We start from the raw sequence: 18,167 nt of genomic DNA, 5'->3' as shown, positions 1-18,167 counted from the left end.
TTTCAGTTCCTAGCCAGTAGTCAAAGATGGACAGGTTAGTGGTGAATTAGGGGGAATTAGTGAACTACAAGCCAGGACACTTGCAAATTGTCATGAGTCTCCAGAAGTGGTTTAAATTGTTCCTGTGGAAAGGGAGATAGAAATATTATCAAATAGTCTTTCAGGTACATAAATAATTGATATAAAAATCAGTCATTGATCATTGTTCCAGCCTTAGCTGCTGAGCAGTTCTGATAGGATACAAATGTCTTTTTATTTAGGCATGTGCAGATAAGCTGAAAAGAGAAATGGAATTATATGGCTGCCCACCTGAGTTCCCTGATGAGGAGGAGGAAGAGGAGGAAATGGCTGCTAGAAGAGAGGAGGAAGTGGTAATCAGAGACAAGGCAAAAGGCAAAAAGGTAAAGTTTTGTATCAAATCTTTCTGAAAGTATTTGTATAGATACATATGGGTACATAGCATATATACCTATGCACGTGAAATGTAAACATGCAGCTTTTTAGTGTACATTTGTTAAAGCTATTTTTTCGCTTTAACACGGTGCTTTAATGTTGGCTTTAAAAAGATGCTTTAATTATGTGGTCTTCAGAATCTTATTTTAACGCATACAAGCTTTCTAATAATGAGCTTGCTTAGACTCTTCAATAGTCTGAGGGAAATGGAGTCTGCCTCCTTGCTTGGGATGTTGAAAAGGACACTGGACAAAGCACTTGAAAACACACTGTAGGAAACAATCCTGCTCTGTCAGTGTGATGGATTAGACGGCCTAATTGGTAGTTCTGTCTCCAGATTTTCTGATGACTCTATGAGCTAAATTGAGAGTCAAACCCTGGCTAGACGTATCAAGTACAACCATGTTCAAACAAGTGGTTTATCAAATAAACTGTTACAGAGATTTATGAATTTGGAAAGATACAATAAATATTAGGGCCTGGGAAAACTAAAATTTTGGGGGGGTTAAATTTTGTTCCACACAGATTAATTTATGATAATTATTAGATAATTGTTAGATAATTTGCGAGCAAAGGATTTGGGACACAGTCTGTTTTCTCCGTGTGTGTGTGTGTGTGTGTGTGTGTGTGTGTGTGTAAAACAGCTCTTCCATAAGGCTTTGTCTACACTGGCAATTTGTGTTGTTCAGAGGTGTTAACCCCCCCCCCCCCCCCCCAAAAAAAAACGACAAAAGTTTTCTCTACAAAAAGCGCCGGTGTGAACAATGCTTTGTTGACAGGAGCGCTCTCCTGCCAACAAAGGTACTGCCGCTCGCTGGGGGTGGGAATTTTTTGTCGGCGGGAGAACTCTACACTGTGTGCTTTTAGCGGCACGGCTGTAGTGGCACCACCGTCTCGCTAAAAGGTGCGTCGTGTAGACAAAGCCTAATTTGGCCTGGTGGCAAGCGAATATTTTGTTTTGTTTCTTCACAATCTTCAATCTTAATTTCCAGCTATTTGTCCCTAGCATATGAGAGCAAAATAGGAGCAGAAGAGATTATCAATCAATCAGAAGGATCTAAAGCAGAGCAACTTAACCTTTTCCTGCAAACGTATCTTTACTAGACCAAGACCTCGCCTGTACCAGTCAGTACTTGCTAACTGCCCCACGGCATGCCCTGGTCTCTGAAAGTATTTGGACTGATCTGAACTTCATTCTCTTGGCTGCAGCATGCTAGAGTAGACACGTGAATTTGAGGCAGACCTTGAGTATATACCAGCACCCATCGCAGTGTATCCTTATTAAATCAGAGAGAGGCAGCCAAAATAGCAGTACTAGTATGCATCTCAGTGATTGGAAGATGTTATGTTAGGATTGAATGATTCCCTGCAGGAGAAGAAACAGTGAGACATGCTTGGATGTTCTTTTGTTCACTCTACTTGTCTTTTTAGAGTAAAGCTGCTGCCAAGACTGGCTCTTCCAAGTACCAGTGGGGGATCATGAAGTCTTTGGGTCTCTCTGATGAAGAAATAGTGAAGTTTTCAGAGGCTGAGCATTGGCTTGATTACTTCCCACCCCTTGCTCTCCAGGACCTGAAGAGCATGGGGCTGAAGGTACGTGTTTAAAATCTAAAATGCTGTTACAAACATGAATTCTCTTACTGGTTTTACTAAATTAATGTTGAGATCTCTTCTCCCCTTGATGTGTTTGCCTAACATTAGTGGCAGTGCAGTAAGTATTGGAACATCCAAAGTGCTATAAAGCATTAATTGAGCTTCACAATATTCTTGTATGATCAGTAAGTATTATCTCAATTTTACAGCTAATGCACAAAGGTTACCTGATACACCGAAGGTCACATAGCAAGACAGGAATAGAACCCAGGAATAGAACCCACTGTGTATTGCCCCAGAAGATATGTCAAATGCTAAATTATGCCTGCAGTTACTTCCACATCACACAGGAAACTCTCAATGCCAAATTGCTCTCTAGTGATGGAATTCCTTCATGTTTAGGACCCTGGCTTACTAGTGACTCAGTAGTGGTACAGGTAATTGATAGGTTTTGTTCTGCTATCCATGACTTCCTGCTAGGTCAGATCCTGCCCTGGTGGTTGATAGCCAAAAGTTCTTGCTGTCTCATGTCTGTGCATTGAATTGTTATTAGTACTAATGTGGCTCCTTTGGGAAGTCTCTGTAGAAAATCCAAGGACAGAATGTATATTGAAGACAGAGTTGCCTCAACAACCCTCGAGGGAGTCTCTTCCATGTCACAGTTGACTCGCTGTTTTTCTAACTGGTTGGGAAACTTCCACTTTGTTTCTCATGGCTGCACCTGTTCTGTGGATAGAGAGGATGTCAGATTTTTAGTTCTTTTAATCTAGCCCTTTTCACCATCAAAAATCTTATTTAAATAAATGAACAGACCCCCCTTCTCTGTATTTATTTTTAAAAATGCCATCTCCCTGAGCTTCAGTGGTGGAAGTTTGCTTGTCCATAAAGGACTGTGTGTGTGTACGATGTGACTTTTATATAATCATACCTTATTTTTCTTTGAAGATTTGGGGGTGAAAGGTGCTACAGATCATTTACATGCGATGCCATATACAGGCAGTCCCCTCTAGAGTGTAGCATAGCCCCCAGGTAGGTAACATGTGCAAAACACATGTAGAGGAGAAAGGGAATCCATAAAGGATTTCAGAGAAATATGTCCCCACCCCCCTGGTCTTACCAAAAAGTGCCATAGAGCACACAGAAGACAGAACCCAGGCTTTTGAAGTTCTTTTCTGAAAGACCCACATGCAATCAACTGCATAGACTTTGTATATACATACAAGTGTCAAACAATCAAGGGTTGGTTTTTTTTTTTTTTTTTTTTTAATTTCATGGAGCAGGTGGTACCTTGTAGGGTTGAATAAGTATAGCAAATGAGTGAGATGAAATGAGTGTTCTGTGTGTGAGTGTTCACAGAAATCTTTGGCTGGATTTGCTTACCTGTTACTTGCATATCTTTTCAGGTGGATTGGAGACGTTCTTTCATTACCACTGATGTTAACCCTTATTACGACTCATTTGTACGGTGGCAATTTTTAACACTGAAGGAAAGAAATAAAATTAAATTTGGGAAACGGTAAACATGCTCTCTTTAATTTACTAAGTCTGTACTATTACAAAATTAGCAAAAAATGTAAATTTTCCCCCATGCACTGCTTTAAAAAGTTGGGTATAATATGTGTCTCTGTGACTTAGTTATAATCATTTTGTAATTTATACAGACTCACCCAAGCAAGTCCTCTGAATGCACATGTCCCACTGAAGTTAGTGGGGCTACTATGCTTGGCCAGCTGTCCAATTGGGTCCTTAGGCTTCGTGGGTGAGGTTTTTAAAAGCTTTCAATATTTACCTAACTTTGCTTCCATTTATATCAGTGGTAGGACTCTCACTGACATTAATGGTAGCAGAGTTAGGCAAGTTGAGTGCTATTGAAAATCCCACCCAAAGTTCTTTGTGCCAGGGACCTTGTCCTCCTCCTTGTCTGTAGATTGCCATGCATACCCCTAAATAATAATTTACTGTGTTTCCTAGGTATACAATTTATTCTCCAAAAGATGGACAACCTTGCATGGATCATGACAGACAAACTGGAGAGGTAAGGTATTTTATTTGACACAGGTTCTTTGTATATTGTATGTAACTTTTAAATAATGAAGAAGTATGCTCTATGCTGAAAATGATTATTAAATATATTTTCATGTTGACTTATCTGATCTCAAGCTATTAATACATGGCAAGCTTGGGTGTCTCTAGAAAATATAATTGTTGTGACACGTGCAATAGATAGTGTTAACTTTAGCCAGGTTTCTCTGAGTGATAATCTGGCAGCTGATGTCCTGACTTTCATAAGAAGAGCATGATTCAGTGCCCCCTGAAGTCCAATTCATTTACTTTAGTAGTGTAATATTATAGCCTCAATGAGTAAGGTGTTTGATCCGTAGGAATAAATAGGACTCTATCCTGCAGTCTGTACGCTGCTAAACTCCCATTGACATCAGTGAAAGTCTAGTTTATTTAAGGACTCCAATATAAGATCCTGAAATAGCATTTGAATTGTGCTACTACAAAATGTAGAATTGATTTTTGGGAAATGGTACTTTTGCTGCATGAGTAGACTTTTATATTGACTACTGGTCTGTGTGTGTGACTCTTAGGGTGTTGGACCTCAAGAATATACGTTAATAAAAATGAAGGTGGTGGAGCCTTACCCTGCAAAGCTAAGGTAGGTCTCACAGATTCATGGATTTTCAGGCCAGAAGGAAGCATTAGGTCATCTAGTGTTACCTCCTGTATAACACAAACCACAGAATTTCAACCGTTACCTCTGCATTGAGCCTAATACCTTGTATTTGACTAAAACGTATTTTCCTGAAAGGCATCAAGTTTCCTTTATAAATGTATTTACAGGAGGGATCCAGTCTCCTTTTAAAAAAAAAAAGTCGGTCAGGAAAACTTTTAAGTTGAACTCAAAAGCCGTTTTTAATAAATATTTAAAATTGGTAATAGAAAGTGTGAAGTGCAGAAACTTACAGTAAAACATAATTGTACAATATTGTTTTTTTCTTCTTTTTCTTATTCACCTGTCAAGTCCTGGATTTTTTTCTCTCCTGTAATTAATATTTAAAATACACTTCTCAAAGACTCAAATTTTAAGGCCATTGGGGACCATCGTGATCATCTAGTATGACTTCCTGCAAATCACAGGCCACAGAACCTCACCCACCCATTCCTGTAATGGATCCCACAACCTCTAGCTGACTTACTGGAGTTGTCAAATCATAATTTAAAGAATTTACTAGTTTAAACGAGCAAGTGACCTTTGCACCATGCTGCAGAGAAAGTGAAAACCCATCAGCGTTTCTGCCAATCTGACCTGGGGGAAAATTCCTTCCTGACCCCAAATATGGCAGTCAGTTAAACCCTGAGCATGTTGGCAAGATCCACCAACTTGACCCCTGGGAAAGAATTCTCTAACTCAGTGCCCTGCTCATCTAGTATGTCATCTCTGGCTGGTGGGTATACTTGCTACTGGAAGTCACAGATTGCCTACAATGGCATGTGCATCATCGTATTATCCCCTCAATAAAGTTATCAAGCTCAGTCTTCAATCAAGTTAGGTTTTTTGCCCCCATTGCTACCCTGGGAAGTCTGTTCCAGAACTTCTCTTCATCTGATTTCAAGCCTAAACTTGTTGATGGCCCGTTTATATCCATTTGTTCTTATGTCAACATTGACACTTGACTTAAATAACTTCTCTCCATCTCTGGTGTTTATCCCTCTGATGTATTTATAGAGAGCAATCATATCTCCCCTCAATATTCATTTGGTTAGGTTAAACAAGCAAAGTTCTTTGAGTCTCCTCTTGTAAGGTAGGTTTTCCATTCCTCTGATCATCCTGGTAGCCCTTCTCTGCACCTTTTCCAGTTTAATTCATCTTTCTTAAACACAGGAGACCAGAACTTCACACCGTATTCCAGATGAGGTCTCACCAATGCCTTGTAAAATGGCAATAATACTTCCCTATCTCTACTGGAAATATCTTGCCTGATGCATCCTAGGATAGCATTAGCCTTTTTCATGGTTGCATCATATTGGCGTCTCATGCTCATGCTGTAATCAGCTGATACACCCAGACCTTTCTCCTTCTCTGTCACTTCCAACTGATATGTCCCCAGCTTAGAGCAAAAAATTCTTGTTGTTAGTCCCAAAGTGCATGATCTTGCACTTTGCACTATTAAATTTCATCCCATTTCTATGACTTCAGTTTTCAAGATCCTCCAGATCTTGTGAGATAGTCCAGTTCTACTCCCAACTTTGTATCATCTGGAAATTTTATTAGCACACTCCCACTTCTTGTGCCGCGGTCATGAATGAAAATGTTAAATAAGATTGGTCCCAAGACCGATCCCTGAGAAACTCCATTAATAACTTCCCTCCTGCCTAACGGGTCACCTTTCAGTATGACTTGTGGTTGTCTCCCCTTTAACCAGTTCTTTATCCACCTTTTAATTCTCACATTAATCCCCATTTTCTCCAATTTTTAATATTTTCCCAGGTAGAACTGTATCAGATGTCTTACTGAAATCCAGGTAGATTAGATCTACTGCATTTCCTTTGTCTAAAAAATCAGTTATTTTCTCAAAGAGATCAGGTTGGTCTGGCATGATCTACTTTTTGTAAAACTATGTTGTATTTTATCCCAATTACCATTTACCTCTGTCCTTAACTAAAAAGAAAAGGAGTACTTGTGGCACCTTAGAGACTAACCAGTTTATTTGAGCATAAGCTTTCGTGAGCTACAGCTCAAATAAATTGGTTAGTCTCTAAGGTGCCACAAGTACTCCTTTTCTTTTTGCAAATACAGACTAACACGGCTGTTACTCTGAAACCTGTCCTTAACTACTTTCTCTTTCAAAATTTGTTTTCGTACGTGACAGAATGTCTCCCTGTGTGCGCTCAGTTTCACACCTAGTGACTTAATTGACAGTTTACTGCTCTTTATTCCTCTTGGCCAATAGTGTCCTTTACTGGGAAGAGAAAAGTGCTTTGGCTAAGATTTTTCAAAAGTGATGACTAGAGACTCCTTAAAGGGGTCTGATTTTCAGAAAGTGCTGCACATCCATCACTTGAAAATTGGGCTCCTTTAAAGTGTCTCAAGTTGGGCACCCAACTTGTGAAAGTCTTGTTTGTTGTCTTGAGTCAGTGTATTCATGAATCTGAATAAAGACTCACAAAATTCTACAGTATTAGACTAAGTGAAAAAGCCTAATAGACTATCCAGATTCATCCCTTACAGAACTTTCCTTAGGGCTAGGTCTAGCTTGTGAGTAATTAGACTCTGTAATAACTCGAGTTTTCTTATTTTAATGTGCTCTATCTTATTTTAGTGGCCTTAAAGGAAAAAATATCTTCTTGGTGGCAGCTACTCTCCGACCAGAGACCATGTTTGGACAGACTAACTGTTGGGTTCGCCCAGATATGAAGTACATTGGCTTTGAGACTATGAATGGGGATATTTTTATCTGCACCCAAAGAGCTGCCAGGAACATGTCCTACCAGGGCTTTACAAAAGATAACGGAGTGGTACCTGTCGTCAAGGAGCTGATGGGAGAGGTGAGCATCTTGCAGCTTATAGGCCAAGTTATGGACTCCTGCAGCAGTTGTGCTTTGCCTACTTATGGCATACAAACTTGATGACACTTTAATCTATATTGGTAGCTTTTTGGTGAGTGTTAAGTGACCAAATAAAGAATGGGGAGGAGATTACCAGACTACTGCAGCTGTTTAATCTATGGACAAATGTATTTGTGCTGCCACAATCGTATTTGAGAACTAATGACACAAGTAATGTGTGTTGCAGTATGTAAAGCAGTGACTCATTATTTTTACTACAAAGAATGGAAGGGAAATAATAGTTAGTTAGAACGAGTTAAGTGAGTCCAGGACCATTCTCTACTGAAATACCCAGTTCACCCTGGGTGAGAATAGCTGCTTCCTTTGACTGCTCCCTATCTTTAATGCTTTAGAATGCTTGGGCCAGGTGTTCAGCATATTTAGTTTCACGAACATTGACTAAAAGTGCTGACCCAATGGCATTTATTCAACATAACAATGCAATATGGGGTGTGCCATTCTACCTCACTGTCTAACTAGAATGCTACCTGCCAAAACTTGATGCACTGAATCTCCTGACAATGTCCTTTTTGTTACTAAGTCACATGAAGGACGGAAAGTGGAATATTCTATTCTATCTTGTTGAAGATAGAATCCATATAAATTGGAGGTGGGGAAGACTGCTAGAACACCTTCTCCATCCCGTTGTCAATGCATGAATGGCCCTGACCGTATGAGTGCTTTTCCAGTCCTTCATTCAATTTAGCTATAAATTTCTGAGTTCCTTCCTCCATTTCCTTTGGGAGACTATTTTTCAGTCTAATAGTCCTCTGGAAGTTTTTTCCTGATATTCAGGTTTTAACCCTCTTTCACCTAAATGTGTCACACTAAACCATTCCATTCTCTCCTTGCTGTTTACCTTTTTCAGTTCTTTGGAGACAGTCTCTCCCGACTCAACCACCCCTTTTATCAAAATTGTTTTGTGTCTGGAAAATGGTATAATCCTCTGTACTGTTCTCCAGTTCTAATGATTTTTGTTGCTCTTCTCTGAATTCCTTCCAGAATTTGGTACTTCATTTCCTAGTAATGAATAAAACAGTCCATATACTGTCCCACAGAGCGATATGTATGGTATCTAGTTACTTTGCGGAAGAAGGGCTTCTGCAATTTGTATTGTGTCATGGCCTTTTAATTTATTTATCTATTTGTATTGTGTGGGGAAGGCCAGCTGGGTTTAAAGGAACATCAGCTTAGCAGGTTCCTGCTGAGCCAGGCCAAAACAGTGCTCCTTGTTCTAATATTCCTCTCTTGCACAGGAGATTCTTGGAGCTGCACTCTCTGCCCCTTTAACTTCCTACAAAGTAATCTATGCTCTTCCTATGCTCACAATTAAGGAAGATAAAGGTAAGATAAAAGTAACATTACAACATCATTTTCTTGCATGAGCCTGTTAGTTAATTCCATGTTTCATAATATATATTGATTGATTTTTGTTACCTGATTGATTTTTTGCAAGGCACTGGAGTGGTCACAAGTGTCCCATCTGATGCTCCTGATGACATTGCAGCCCTGAGAGATTTGAAGAAAAAACAGGTCAGCCTCTCATTCAGATCTGTATTGCTCACAGTTCATTTTGAGTGTTCTGAGTGGCAAGAACATTGACAAATAAAATGGGGACCGCTTTTTTTTTTAGTTGATGAAACTTCCATGAGTGGCCTTTAAACTTATGTGCAAACTTAAGTGTACAGTGTTGCAGACTGTAGTTTGGAATCCACTTGTAAATAATATTTAAAAAACTCTGATCTCCAGTATCATTTTAATGCAGACTTTTTGGAAATGATTTTGTACCACAACCTCATCACTTTTATTATTCTATAGGTGGGATTGACAAGACTGTTAAGGTGGAAATTAGTACCAGGGTTAAGAGGGATTTCTCTGGTGTGGTCACTTGGCCATTGGTTACTAGGCTGAGACCACTATACTCATTTCACATAAACCACATAGCAGCCATTTGATTATATAGTACCAAAAGTGTGCTAGGTGTTTCAAAAATAAGTGAGACTGGTCCTGAAGAGCTTAAAGTCGAGACACATGAATTTTCTAGGTAGTGTGGTACCTGAGCACCTAACAACTGCTAATGTATTTATCCTCACAGCATCCTATGCAGTACAGAAGTAGTATTTTCCCCATTTTATAATTGGGAAAATTGAGCCACATAGGGATTAATAATTTGCCTGAGATCAACTGGAAATCGATGGCAAAACTCGGTGATTGAACCCAAATTTCTTAATTCCCAAGGAGTGGTGGGCAAATAGGGTTGACAGCATGTCTGAGAGCATGATCTATTATTCATTCAGAAGGATGTTCTTTTTTTATGGAATTAATGAAAAAATAGGTTTAAAAAAAAAACCCTCTGTTTTATGGTGTGCTGCTTTTTTTTTTTAAACATCTTCTGTAGGCACTAAGAGGGAAGTATGGAATTAAAGATGAAATGGTCCTGCCTTTTGAACCGGTGAGTGTACCTAAGTGTGTGTGTCAAATATACAAGGCTTTTTTTACTTGGATTAAGAGCTTACATGCCTTTCAGAAATTTTGTTTTTAAAATCCTTTATTAGCCAAAAGAGCTTGAGGCATCAGAAGAACTTTCCCTCACAGTTGTGAAACTGCAGTTGTTAGACTGTGGCCTTGAAGGAGCAAAGCTCCATTACTTCGAATTTTTTTTACACAAAATACTGTTTTTGTAGCAAGTGCTACTTTGAGGCTGAAGTTGAGAGTTTGAATCTCTGTGGGTTAAAACCTTCTGTGATGATCTTGATTTAATGGAGAGTATATTATCCGCTCCATGTAAAGTGCTATAGCTATGCCACTTCTGTTACTGCTAATGGAATTTATGGGGATTCAGCCACGTATGTCATTTTGAGAGTATAAGTTACAGCCAAATACATCTCAGATTTTCTGCATTGCTCCTGCTCTCCTCTCAGTTAGCTGCTCAGTACTCCTTGTCTGTCTCATGCACAGCGGAAAAAATTGGGTTATTGCTCGCAGACGTGCAATCGTGAGTCACTCTGGGGAGTGCCAGAAATTCCTGATGAGCTTAGTGGCATTGTGTTGAATTTTTGTAAAATTCCACCAAATTTGATTAGCAGTAAATTCTGGAAAGTAGCACACTATGTATAGAACAGCAGGAATTCAAAGACTGCTGTAACTTTGACAGCTGCTTTTCATAGGTGTTTTCTCTATAATATCACTTGCTCTGTGCAAATCATACAAGTATAACGCTTATGAATTTTCACAGTTGGGAGATATATGCCTTTCTTCCTCCCCTCCGAATCTCTGGTTTCAATTCTCATGTTGGTTGATGGATTGTGAACATGGAAGAAAAATGCACTTAGCTCTGCATTTTCTTCAGTGTACAATTTCCACTGAAGGCTGCGAAATTCAAGAGTCAATTCCCTGTGGAACTTGTGTTGCGTTCACAGAATTTGAAACAAAACCTGACAATACCATGCTATTCCCAGGTGCCCATCATCGAAATCCCAGGCTACGGCAGCCTTTCTGCTCCATTGGTTTGTGATGAGTTGAAAATCCAGAGTCAGAATGACAAAGAGAAACTTACAGAGGCTAAGGAGAGAGTGTACCTAAAAGGATTTTATGAGGGAGTAAGTAACTAGGCTTCCCTAGGTGTGTTGTGAAAGATGTTTTTTTTTTTTTTTTTTTATATTGAAGTTGATAAGAAACATTTGAAAAGAGGCAGATGAATTAACAGATTAATAAATCGGGAAGGTGAAGGTGTATGGATTTTTTGGGGGATGGGTCCTTTGGGATTTTTTCATGGCTCCCATTCTAAGGAACTTCCCCTTAGGTGAGCCTCTGAATGTGGTATGGGGATAGTGTAGAATCACAGTTGGGAGGTTGGAGGTGTGTCTGCCTCAAGATGAGGCCCACTGTATGGCCACTGGATGCACCTTTCTCAAGAAATGGTCAACATCATTCCAAACCTTGACTTGAGGAAGCTGGTAGAAAATGACAGAAGGGTGGTTCTTCCCCATTTCAGCTCATTCAGTGGGCTTCTGTCACAGTGCCCTAAGCCTCGGCCCATCTAAACTATTTGGAATTCAAAGATCAATTTCCTGTGTGGCAGGGCTGTGCATGTCCAGCTAGCCCTCCTGGTTTGAATGTTCTTAGGTAAAACACATAATGTATAAATATATATGTGGGAGTTAAGGGGGATTTTTTTTTTAAGGCAGATTTTCAACATCTAATTTTTAAGGTACATCATAGGTCACAATACCAGTATTTCTTGTAGCTCAAAAAAGCTGGTTGTTTTTACATATTACTTGAAACTTTAATCTTTTTAAAAAACCTAACTTCTGCAATGGTCTCTCCCTTACAGATAATGTTGGTGGATGAGTACAAGGGGCAAAAAGTCCAGGATGTCAAGAAGCTTATACAGAAGAAGATGGTGGGCAATGTATGTGGTAGTTTGGATACTGCTTTCCAAGATGATCGTCTGTCTTTCCCATAGCAGGATAGTCACTAAAGTATATTGGCTTGTTTCCACAGAAGCATTGCCTTAGACGTTCTCTGGAAAGAGCAGTAGCAATAGAGTACAAAGTGATGGTAAAACAAAGTACGGTATTTTTAGATAAAGAGAAATGTATTGTACCTGATGGATCAAGTAGAAAGAGATGTCTGTTTTTTTTAGCTTTGTGCATACTGCCTTTTATAGAGGCATGCCTTATGGCCTAGTCATAGCCCATAGAATCATGGTGATAATATGGAAAAGGCTTCAGTTATTTAATCTATATTTCTGTCAGTGCAGGATCGTTCCTTTCAGTCTGCAGTGTGGTGCTCTATCTCTTTTCTCTGATACAGAATATGGATGCGGAGTTAAACCTAATCACTCATTTCTCTCCCATTCCCCATTTTGTCTAGTTCTTGAGGATTTTGTGCATCGTATTTTAAAGCCTTGTTATACACATTTTTACCATCTGTACATAGCTTTAAACAGTAAAGACTTTGTGCTTCTATAGCACCTTTTAACTGAAAATCGCCACACACTTTACAACATTATATAAAATAAGACTCAGCGTCTGATACAGTTGATAGTATTTTCTCTATTTTATAGTTGCAAATACCAAGTCATAGAGAGGCTGAGGCTTGTCCAAGGCATCACAGTAAATTGCTGGCTGAGTTGGGATTATAATAGGGGGGTTATTGTTGGTAAACTCCTTTCATATAATGCCTTATGTGTTATATGTTATATTTTCTTTAAAGGTATAAATATACCTCTTCCCTTTTATTTCAGGGTGAAGCAATGATTTATATGGAACCTGAGAAACAAGTTATATCGAGGTCCATGGATGAGTGTGTGGTGGCTCTTTGTGACCAGTGGTGAGTGAAGTGAAATCACTTAACCCATCCCTCTGTTGCACCCTTATGTGAACTTCTTTATTCTAATTATTTTGCTTGATCTTCAGGTATCTAGATTATGGCGAAGTAAACTGGAAGAAGCAGGCATCTGACTGCTTGAAGGATCTAGAGACGTAAGTTATGGGAAAGAGATGATAAAGTGTAGGTCGGGAAGTGGCGTGTAACCCTGAGGAAGACCAAGGATTAATAATAGTCTGTTCCACATAGGTATTGTGAAGAGACCAGAAAGAATTTTGAAGCTACACTGGGCTGGCTGCAGGAGCATGCCTGCTCAAGAACATATGGCTTAGGTAGGCAAACCACACAGCTTTTCCTCACTTGCTGCTTGAGGAGCGTAACTCTCACTTTTTCATCCATTCACGCTTTTCCTGGTGAGGGTTGCAGTAGCAGCATGGAGAATAGGGAGGACCAGACCTCCCTTTCCTCCGCAACAGGTTCCAGCTCCTCCTGGGGGATTCTCCAGTGTTCCCAGGCCAGCTGGAAGATATAATCCCTCCAGTGTGTCCTGGGTTGGCCTCAGGGCCTCCTTCCAGAGGGACGTGCCCAGTAAAGTTCCAAAGGAAGCCTCCCAGGGGGCATGCTTATCAGGTGCCCGAACCATCTCAGCTGGCTCCTCTCAATCCAGAGGAGTAGCAGCTCTACTCTGAGGCTCTCCGGAGTAGCTGAGCCCCTCATCCTGTCTTGAAGAGTACGCCCAGCCACCCTCTGAAGGAACCTCATTTCCGCCGCTTGTACCCACGATCTTGTCCTTTCAATCATTACCCAAGGTTCATGACCATAGATGTGGATGGGGATGTAGATCAACCTGTAGACCGAGAACTTCATCCAAGGACTCAGCTCCCGCCTCACCACCACAGATCTGTGTGGTGCCCACATCACTGTTGCCGCCGCACCAATCCGCTGGTCAATCTCATGCTCCCGCTTACCATCACTCATACTTGAACTCTTCTACTAAGGGCAGCTACTCCACCCTCACCTGGAGAGGACCTAATTCCCCCCACTAACCTCTCAATTAGATATTGTATTAGTTGTAAAATCACTAGACATACTGATCATTTTAAATCTAATACAATATCTAATTGAGAGGTTAGTGGGAGGAATTAGGTAGGCAGAACAGAATTACCCCAATTAGAATTTGACCCAGAACATCAAAAAGATGACACCCTTCCACATAACCTGAGTTAATCAGGAGCTCTTATATTTTTTATATGGAAACACCACCCGCAATAACGCACCCCTGCCCCGATCATCATACACGGCCCATTTGTTCAGAGATGACATAGAAGGAACCAGTACCATTTCCTGCAGCACCTGGGAGTTTTCCTTGCAGGTCTCTCATCCAGACCCAACCCTTCTTAGTTTACAGAATAGGATCCTGATACAAGACCACCTGACTCAGTATGGCAGCAGGCCAAGATAATCTTTCTATGAAACATGCAGAGCAAATGATAAGGTGAGCAGGTGCTTCAGTTTGTTGAATTTAGAAGTGAGCTGACCATTGCATTAGGAAAGCTAAGGACAGTCCCCTGAAAGGATTCCCTCTGTCTGCCAAGATGTTCAAGAACAGAAAACCAGCTGCAACTGGCCCATTCTCCTGAGTGAGATTTTCAGAAGCTCTGAAGTGATTTAAGGGCGAAAGTCCAACTGAAAGTCAGTGGGACTTGTGCTCATAAGTCACTCGGGCACTTTTGAAAATCCCATCATCTGTTGCGAACTTGGCAAGTGGGAATTCTGGTCTGTGCCTGGTTATGATCATCTGTTTTGGGTCTTCTTGTAGGTACTCGTTTGCCTTGGGATGAGCAGTGGCTGATAGAATCCCTCTCCGATTCCACTATCTACATGGCCTTCTACACAGTCACTCATCTGCTGCAAGGAGATAATCTGCGTGGACAAGGAGATTCTCCGCTTGGCATCAGGTAAGGGATCCAGGTTGGTGTGGAATGGTATGTTTCAGTATAGTTCCGTTCTGGCTCTTTCCAAAGGCATAACTTGTAGGCCGACTCTTCAGATCTGTGCTTAGAGCATTATATATAGATAGTAGTACAGATAAAGGCAGAGCCCCGATTTAGCAAAGCTTTTAGACTGGTAGTGTTGGAAGAATTGGGAAGGACACAAGGGAGTTCCTCCAAGGGCAGCTGAAGGAGGTCTGTTTGCAAGTAACCTTCTTTGCTCAGCACTTGCTGCCTTCAAATGGAAACTGCATGATATTTTGGTAACTGACTGGTTTCACTGCGGCTCCTGCAAGTAATTCTGTGGTACCTGCTGAAAATCTGCTTTGTAACCTCTTACAATCTCAGCAAATTGCAGCTGGACCCCTTCTACATGCCTGCTTCTGGGGACACAGTGGACGAGGATAGGTCTTGCTCTTGATCACAAATGAACCCACACTAGAGACTGGGGTTTCTAAGAAACTGGGATTTTTACTATGCTGCAGCCAATATTTATTTGGAAGGCTTCTAGCTTTTTCTCCTCTGTTGAATCTGAATCTGTTGACATGCCAAGAATAGGTTTCACTTTTGGGGTCTGGCTCATTTGGTAAGTGTCTTCTGAAAAGCAGTTGTGCTCGGATGTCTGCCAGGTCTGCTCCAGATGGGGTGGCTGAGGGCTGTGACCTGTGACTGATAGTTTGTGTTCAGTGTTCTCCTCAGGACAAGAACAGCCAAGTGTCCTGCTACTGCCACTCTCCCCTTTCGAGGCTGGGGCTTTCTTTAGTTTAGTGTTTCAGGTGTTCAGGAGAGTAGTTCACTTATGCATCTGAGAGAATAAAGGGAGAGGTGGAAGCTTCCTGCAAATGGTGGACGCAGGGATTAGAGAGGAGTGAGGAGAGGTATTCAGACTCTGCTGGTGGCGGGAGGGGAGCTGAGCCCGTTCGTGGATGAAAAGGGGTTTTTACTGGTTCCTGGGCCTCGCAGTGGCCTTTTTGGGTCCTGCTCCCTATGCCTGATCCTGGGCCCTGTGGCAGCTGCTTCAGTCCCTCTGGGTCTCACTCTCACATCTGTGTGTGCCCCCACACACCCCATGTGCAAGTTTAAGTGGGGGCAGAACTCTCACAATATTTCCACTGCAGGGACACTAGCCTTTCCGGCCCCCCCGTTCTGTGACCCCTGTACACATCTGCTTTGGAGCCTTGTTTAATGCTTTAGTTAATCTGGAAAGGAATTCCAACATAAGGTACCTGCAGCAAAAACTAATCTTAAGAAGCCTGGCAGGAGTTTCATCTGACTTAAAGAACACCTCTAATTACATACAGAAGATATTTTTTGCACTAGGTATGTCTGGAAACAAGGTTTGAAGTGAGCAATCTGAATTGCATTGGATTTTAGATGCACCTGTAAACTATCGTGTGCTTTGCCTCGTATAGAACATCTAAACATCAAGGTTTGTAAAGCACTTTTTTGCAGAGATTAACAGTATTCTGCGGTAAATAAGGGATGTTTAGGGATCACTTCACCCATTGTTATAGTGCAGCGATCTTTGGCATGAAACAGCTGTTGAGTAACAGCACACATCTCTAACTGTAGGGTAGGACAGTAACTGAGAGCCTTTCAGCAATAATCCACCAGAACTAGAAATTTTTAAAACTGCCCATTTTAGGGAGTAGACTATAGCCTGGTGATGTCTCATATGTGAGCTGTAGTTTCTGTCTAACTTATATTGTAAAGCCTTTGATGCTGAGCAGGGCCAAAAAAGGGTGGTAATTGAAACTTTGGGGAAATAAGAGCAGGTAGAGTCTAATAAGCTACAGTGAAATCCCCCATAAAATAAGTACCATGGGATCTTGAATGACTGCTGGTGACTGGAGCCTTGGCTTTGTGTCTGATCTCTAAGGGTAGCACGTTTGTTCTAAAACTACTGTCGTCCTGCCTCTAATGATTTATAGTATATGACTTTCATCATCAGAAAATGTCAATTGTGTGGGGATTCTGTCTCTTGGCCTGCGTTGGTAGAGTGTGGGACTGCTTGCTATGGGGACAAAATACTCACTCTCTGAAGTGGGAGATTGCCTTGTGTTGTTGAACAAGTGATTCCCTCCCTCTTCTTTTCCTGCCCTCTTTGGGACCGTTAAGGGGAAGGGCTGACACATGTGAAGGAGATTTAATCTTGTCCTCCGCCAGAAGGATGGTAGCATGACCTGTGAATGACCCATTGCGTAGAGGCTTAGGAGGACTTAGATTCTGGTTCTGCATTTTCAGGATAGTATTTAGCCCAGACAGGAATGGAGAAGAGAGATAAAATCAAGTTTCCAGGGCTTTAAAGTGTTTGTATCCCCCTCACTTTACAGGAGTCAGAGGACACTGTTAAGTAGAGAGGGGCATGGCTGAGACAGGACATCCTGAGTTCTGAGCCTTGCTATGACATTGACTCAGTCCTCTGTGTCCATGTGCAAGGCCTCTCTGGGTACATCTGTGCTGTAAGAAAACTCCCCACAGCAGTGAGTCTCAGAGCCTGAGTCAGATGACCCTCCCCTCATTAGGTGTCGGAGATTAAGCTCCAGACTGAGCAGGAATGTCTACAAAGCTGCTATTTTTAGTCCCTCCTATGAGCCTGAGTCAGCTGACCTGGACTCTGATGCTTCTCTGCTGCAGTGGTTTTTGTTTGTTTTGTTTTGTTTTTTTAAAGTGTAGGCGTACCCACTGTGTCTCACTTTCATCACCTGTAAAATAGTAAGAGTAACTAGCTCATAGGGACTGTTCTGAGAATTCATTAGTTATTGTTTGTAGCTCATTTTGAATTAGTAAAGTGCTAATTTTTGAATTAAGTAGTGGTAGGCCTCAGATTCAGGTTTTGTTAAAAACAAACATCCTGATTTTTAAAGAAAAACTAACTGCGCGCACGTGTGTATTCTTTATTAAGACGTTAATATTTCTATGCAGGGCGCATCAGATGTCCAAAGAAGTCTGGGATTACATATTCTTCAGGACTGCTCCATTTCCCAAGACACAGATTCCAAAGCAAAAGTTAGACAAGCTCAAGGAGGAGTTTGAATTTTGGTATCCTGTGGATCTAAGAGTCTCTGGCAAGGATCTCGTCCCAAACCATCTGTCATATTACCTCTATAACCACGTAGCCATGTGGCCAGATCAAAGGTAAGTTTGGAAGCGATGTCAAGCAAGTGTGGAGATAAAATTACGAGC

At 41.1% G+C, this 18,167-nt stretch overlaps 1 protein-coding gene across 1 annotated transcript in view; it reads left to right on the top strand.

Annotated features, from left to right (window-relative positions):
• The window catches only part of LARS1 (leucyl-tRNA synthetase 1), a 52,208-nt gene that overhangs the window by 12,595 nt on the left and 21,446 nt on the right, over window positions 1–18,167 (top strand). Inside the window, exons 5-20 of the mRNA XM_074960520.1 lie at window positions 261–401; window positions 1,885–2,046; window positions 3,450–3,562; window positions 4,018–4,081; window positions 4,641–4,708; window positions 7,374–7,599; window positions 8,916–9,003; window positions 9,116–9,192; window positions 10,058–10,111; window positions 11,118–11,258; window positions 11,993–12,070; window positions 12,908–12,993; window positions 13,080–13,145; window positions 13,240–13,322; window positions 14,810–14,948; window positions 17,907–18,119. Coding sequence (XP_074816621.1) covers window positions 261–401; window positions 1,885–2,046; window positions 3,450–3,562; window positions 4,018–4,081; window positions 4,641–4,708; window positions 7,374–7,599; window positions 8,916–9,003; window positions 9,116–9,192; window positions 10,058–10,111; window positions 11,118–11,258; window positions 11,993–12,070; window positions 12,908–12,993; window positions 13,080–13,145; window positions 13,240–13,322; window positions 14,810–14,948; window positions 17,907–18,119 — 1,799 coding nt within the window. The remainder of the gene's footprint in view (window positions 1–260; window positions 402–1,884; window positions 2,047–3,449; window positions 3,563–4,017; window positions 4,082–4,640; window positions 4,709–7,373; window positions 7,600–8,915; window positions 9,004–9,115; window positions 9,193–10,057; window positions 10,112–11,117; window positions 11,259–11,992; window positions 12,071–12,907; window positions 12,994–13,079; window positions 13,146–13,239; window positions 13,323–14,809; window positions 14,949–17,906; window positions 18,120–18,167) is intronic.

This window comes from Natator depressus, chromosome 8 (genome assembly GCF_965152275.1).
Source record: "Natator depressus isolate rNatDep1 chromosome 8, rNatDep2.hap1, whole genome shotgun sequence".
Taxonomy (NCBI): Eukaryota; Metazoa; Chordata; order Testudines; family Cheloniidae; genus Natator; species Natator depressus.
This window is presented reverse-complemented; position numbering and strand designations above follow the sequence as displayed.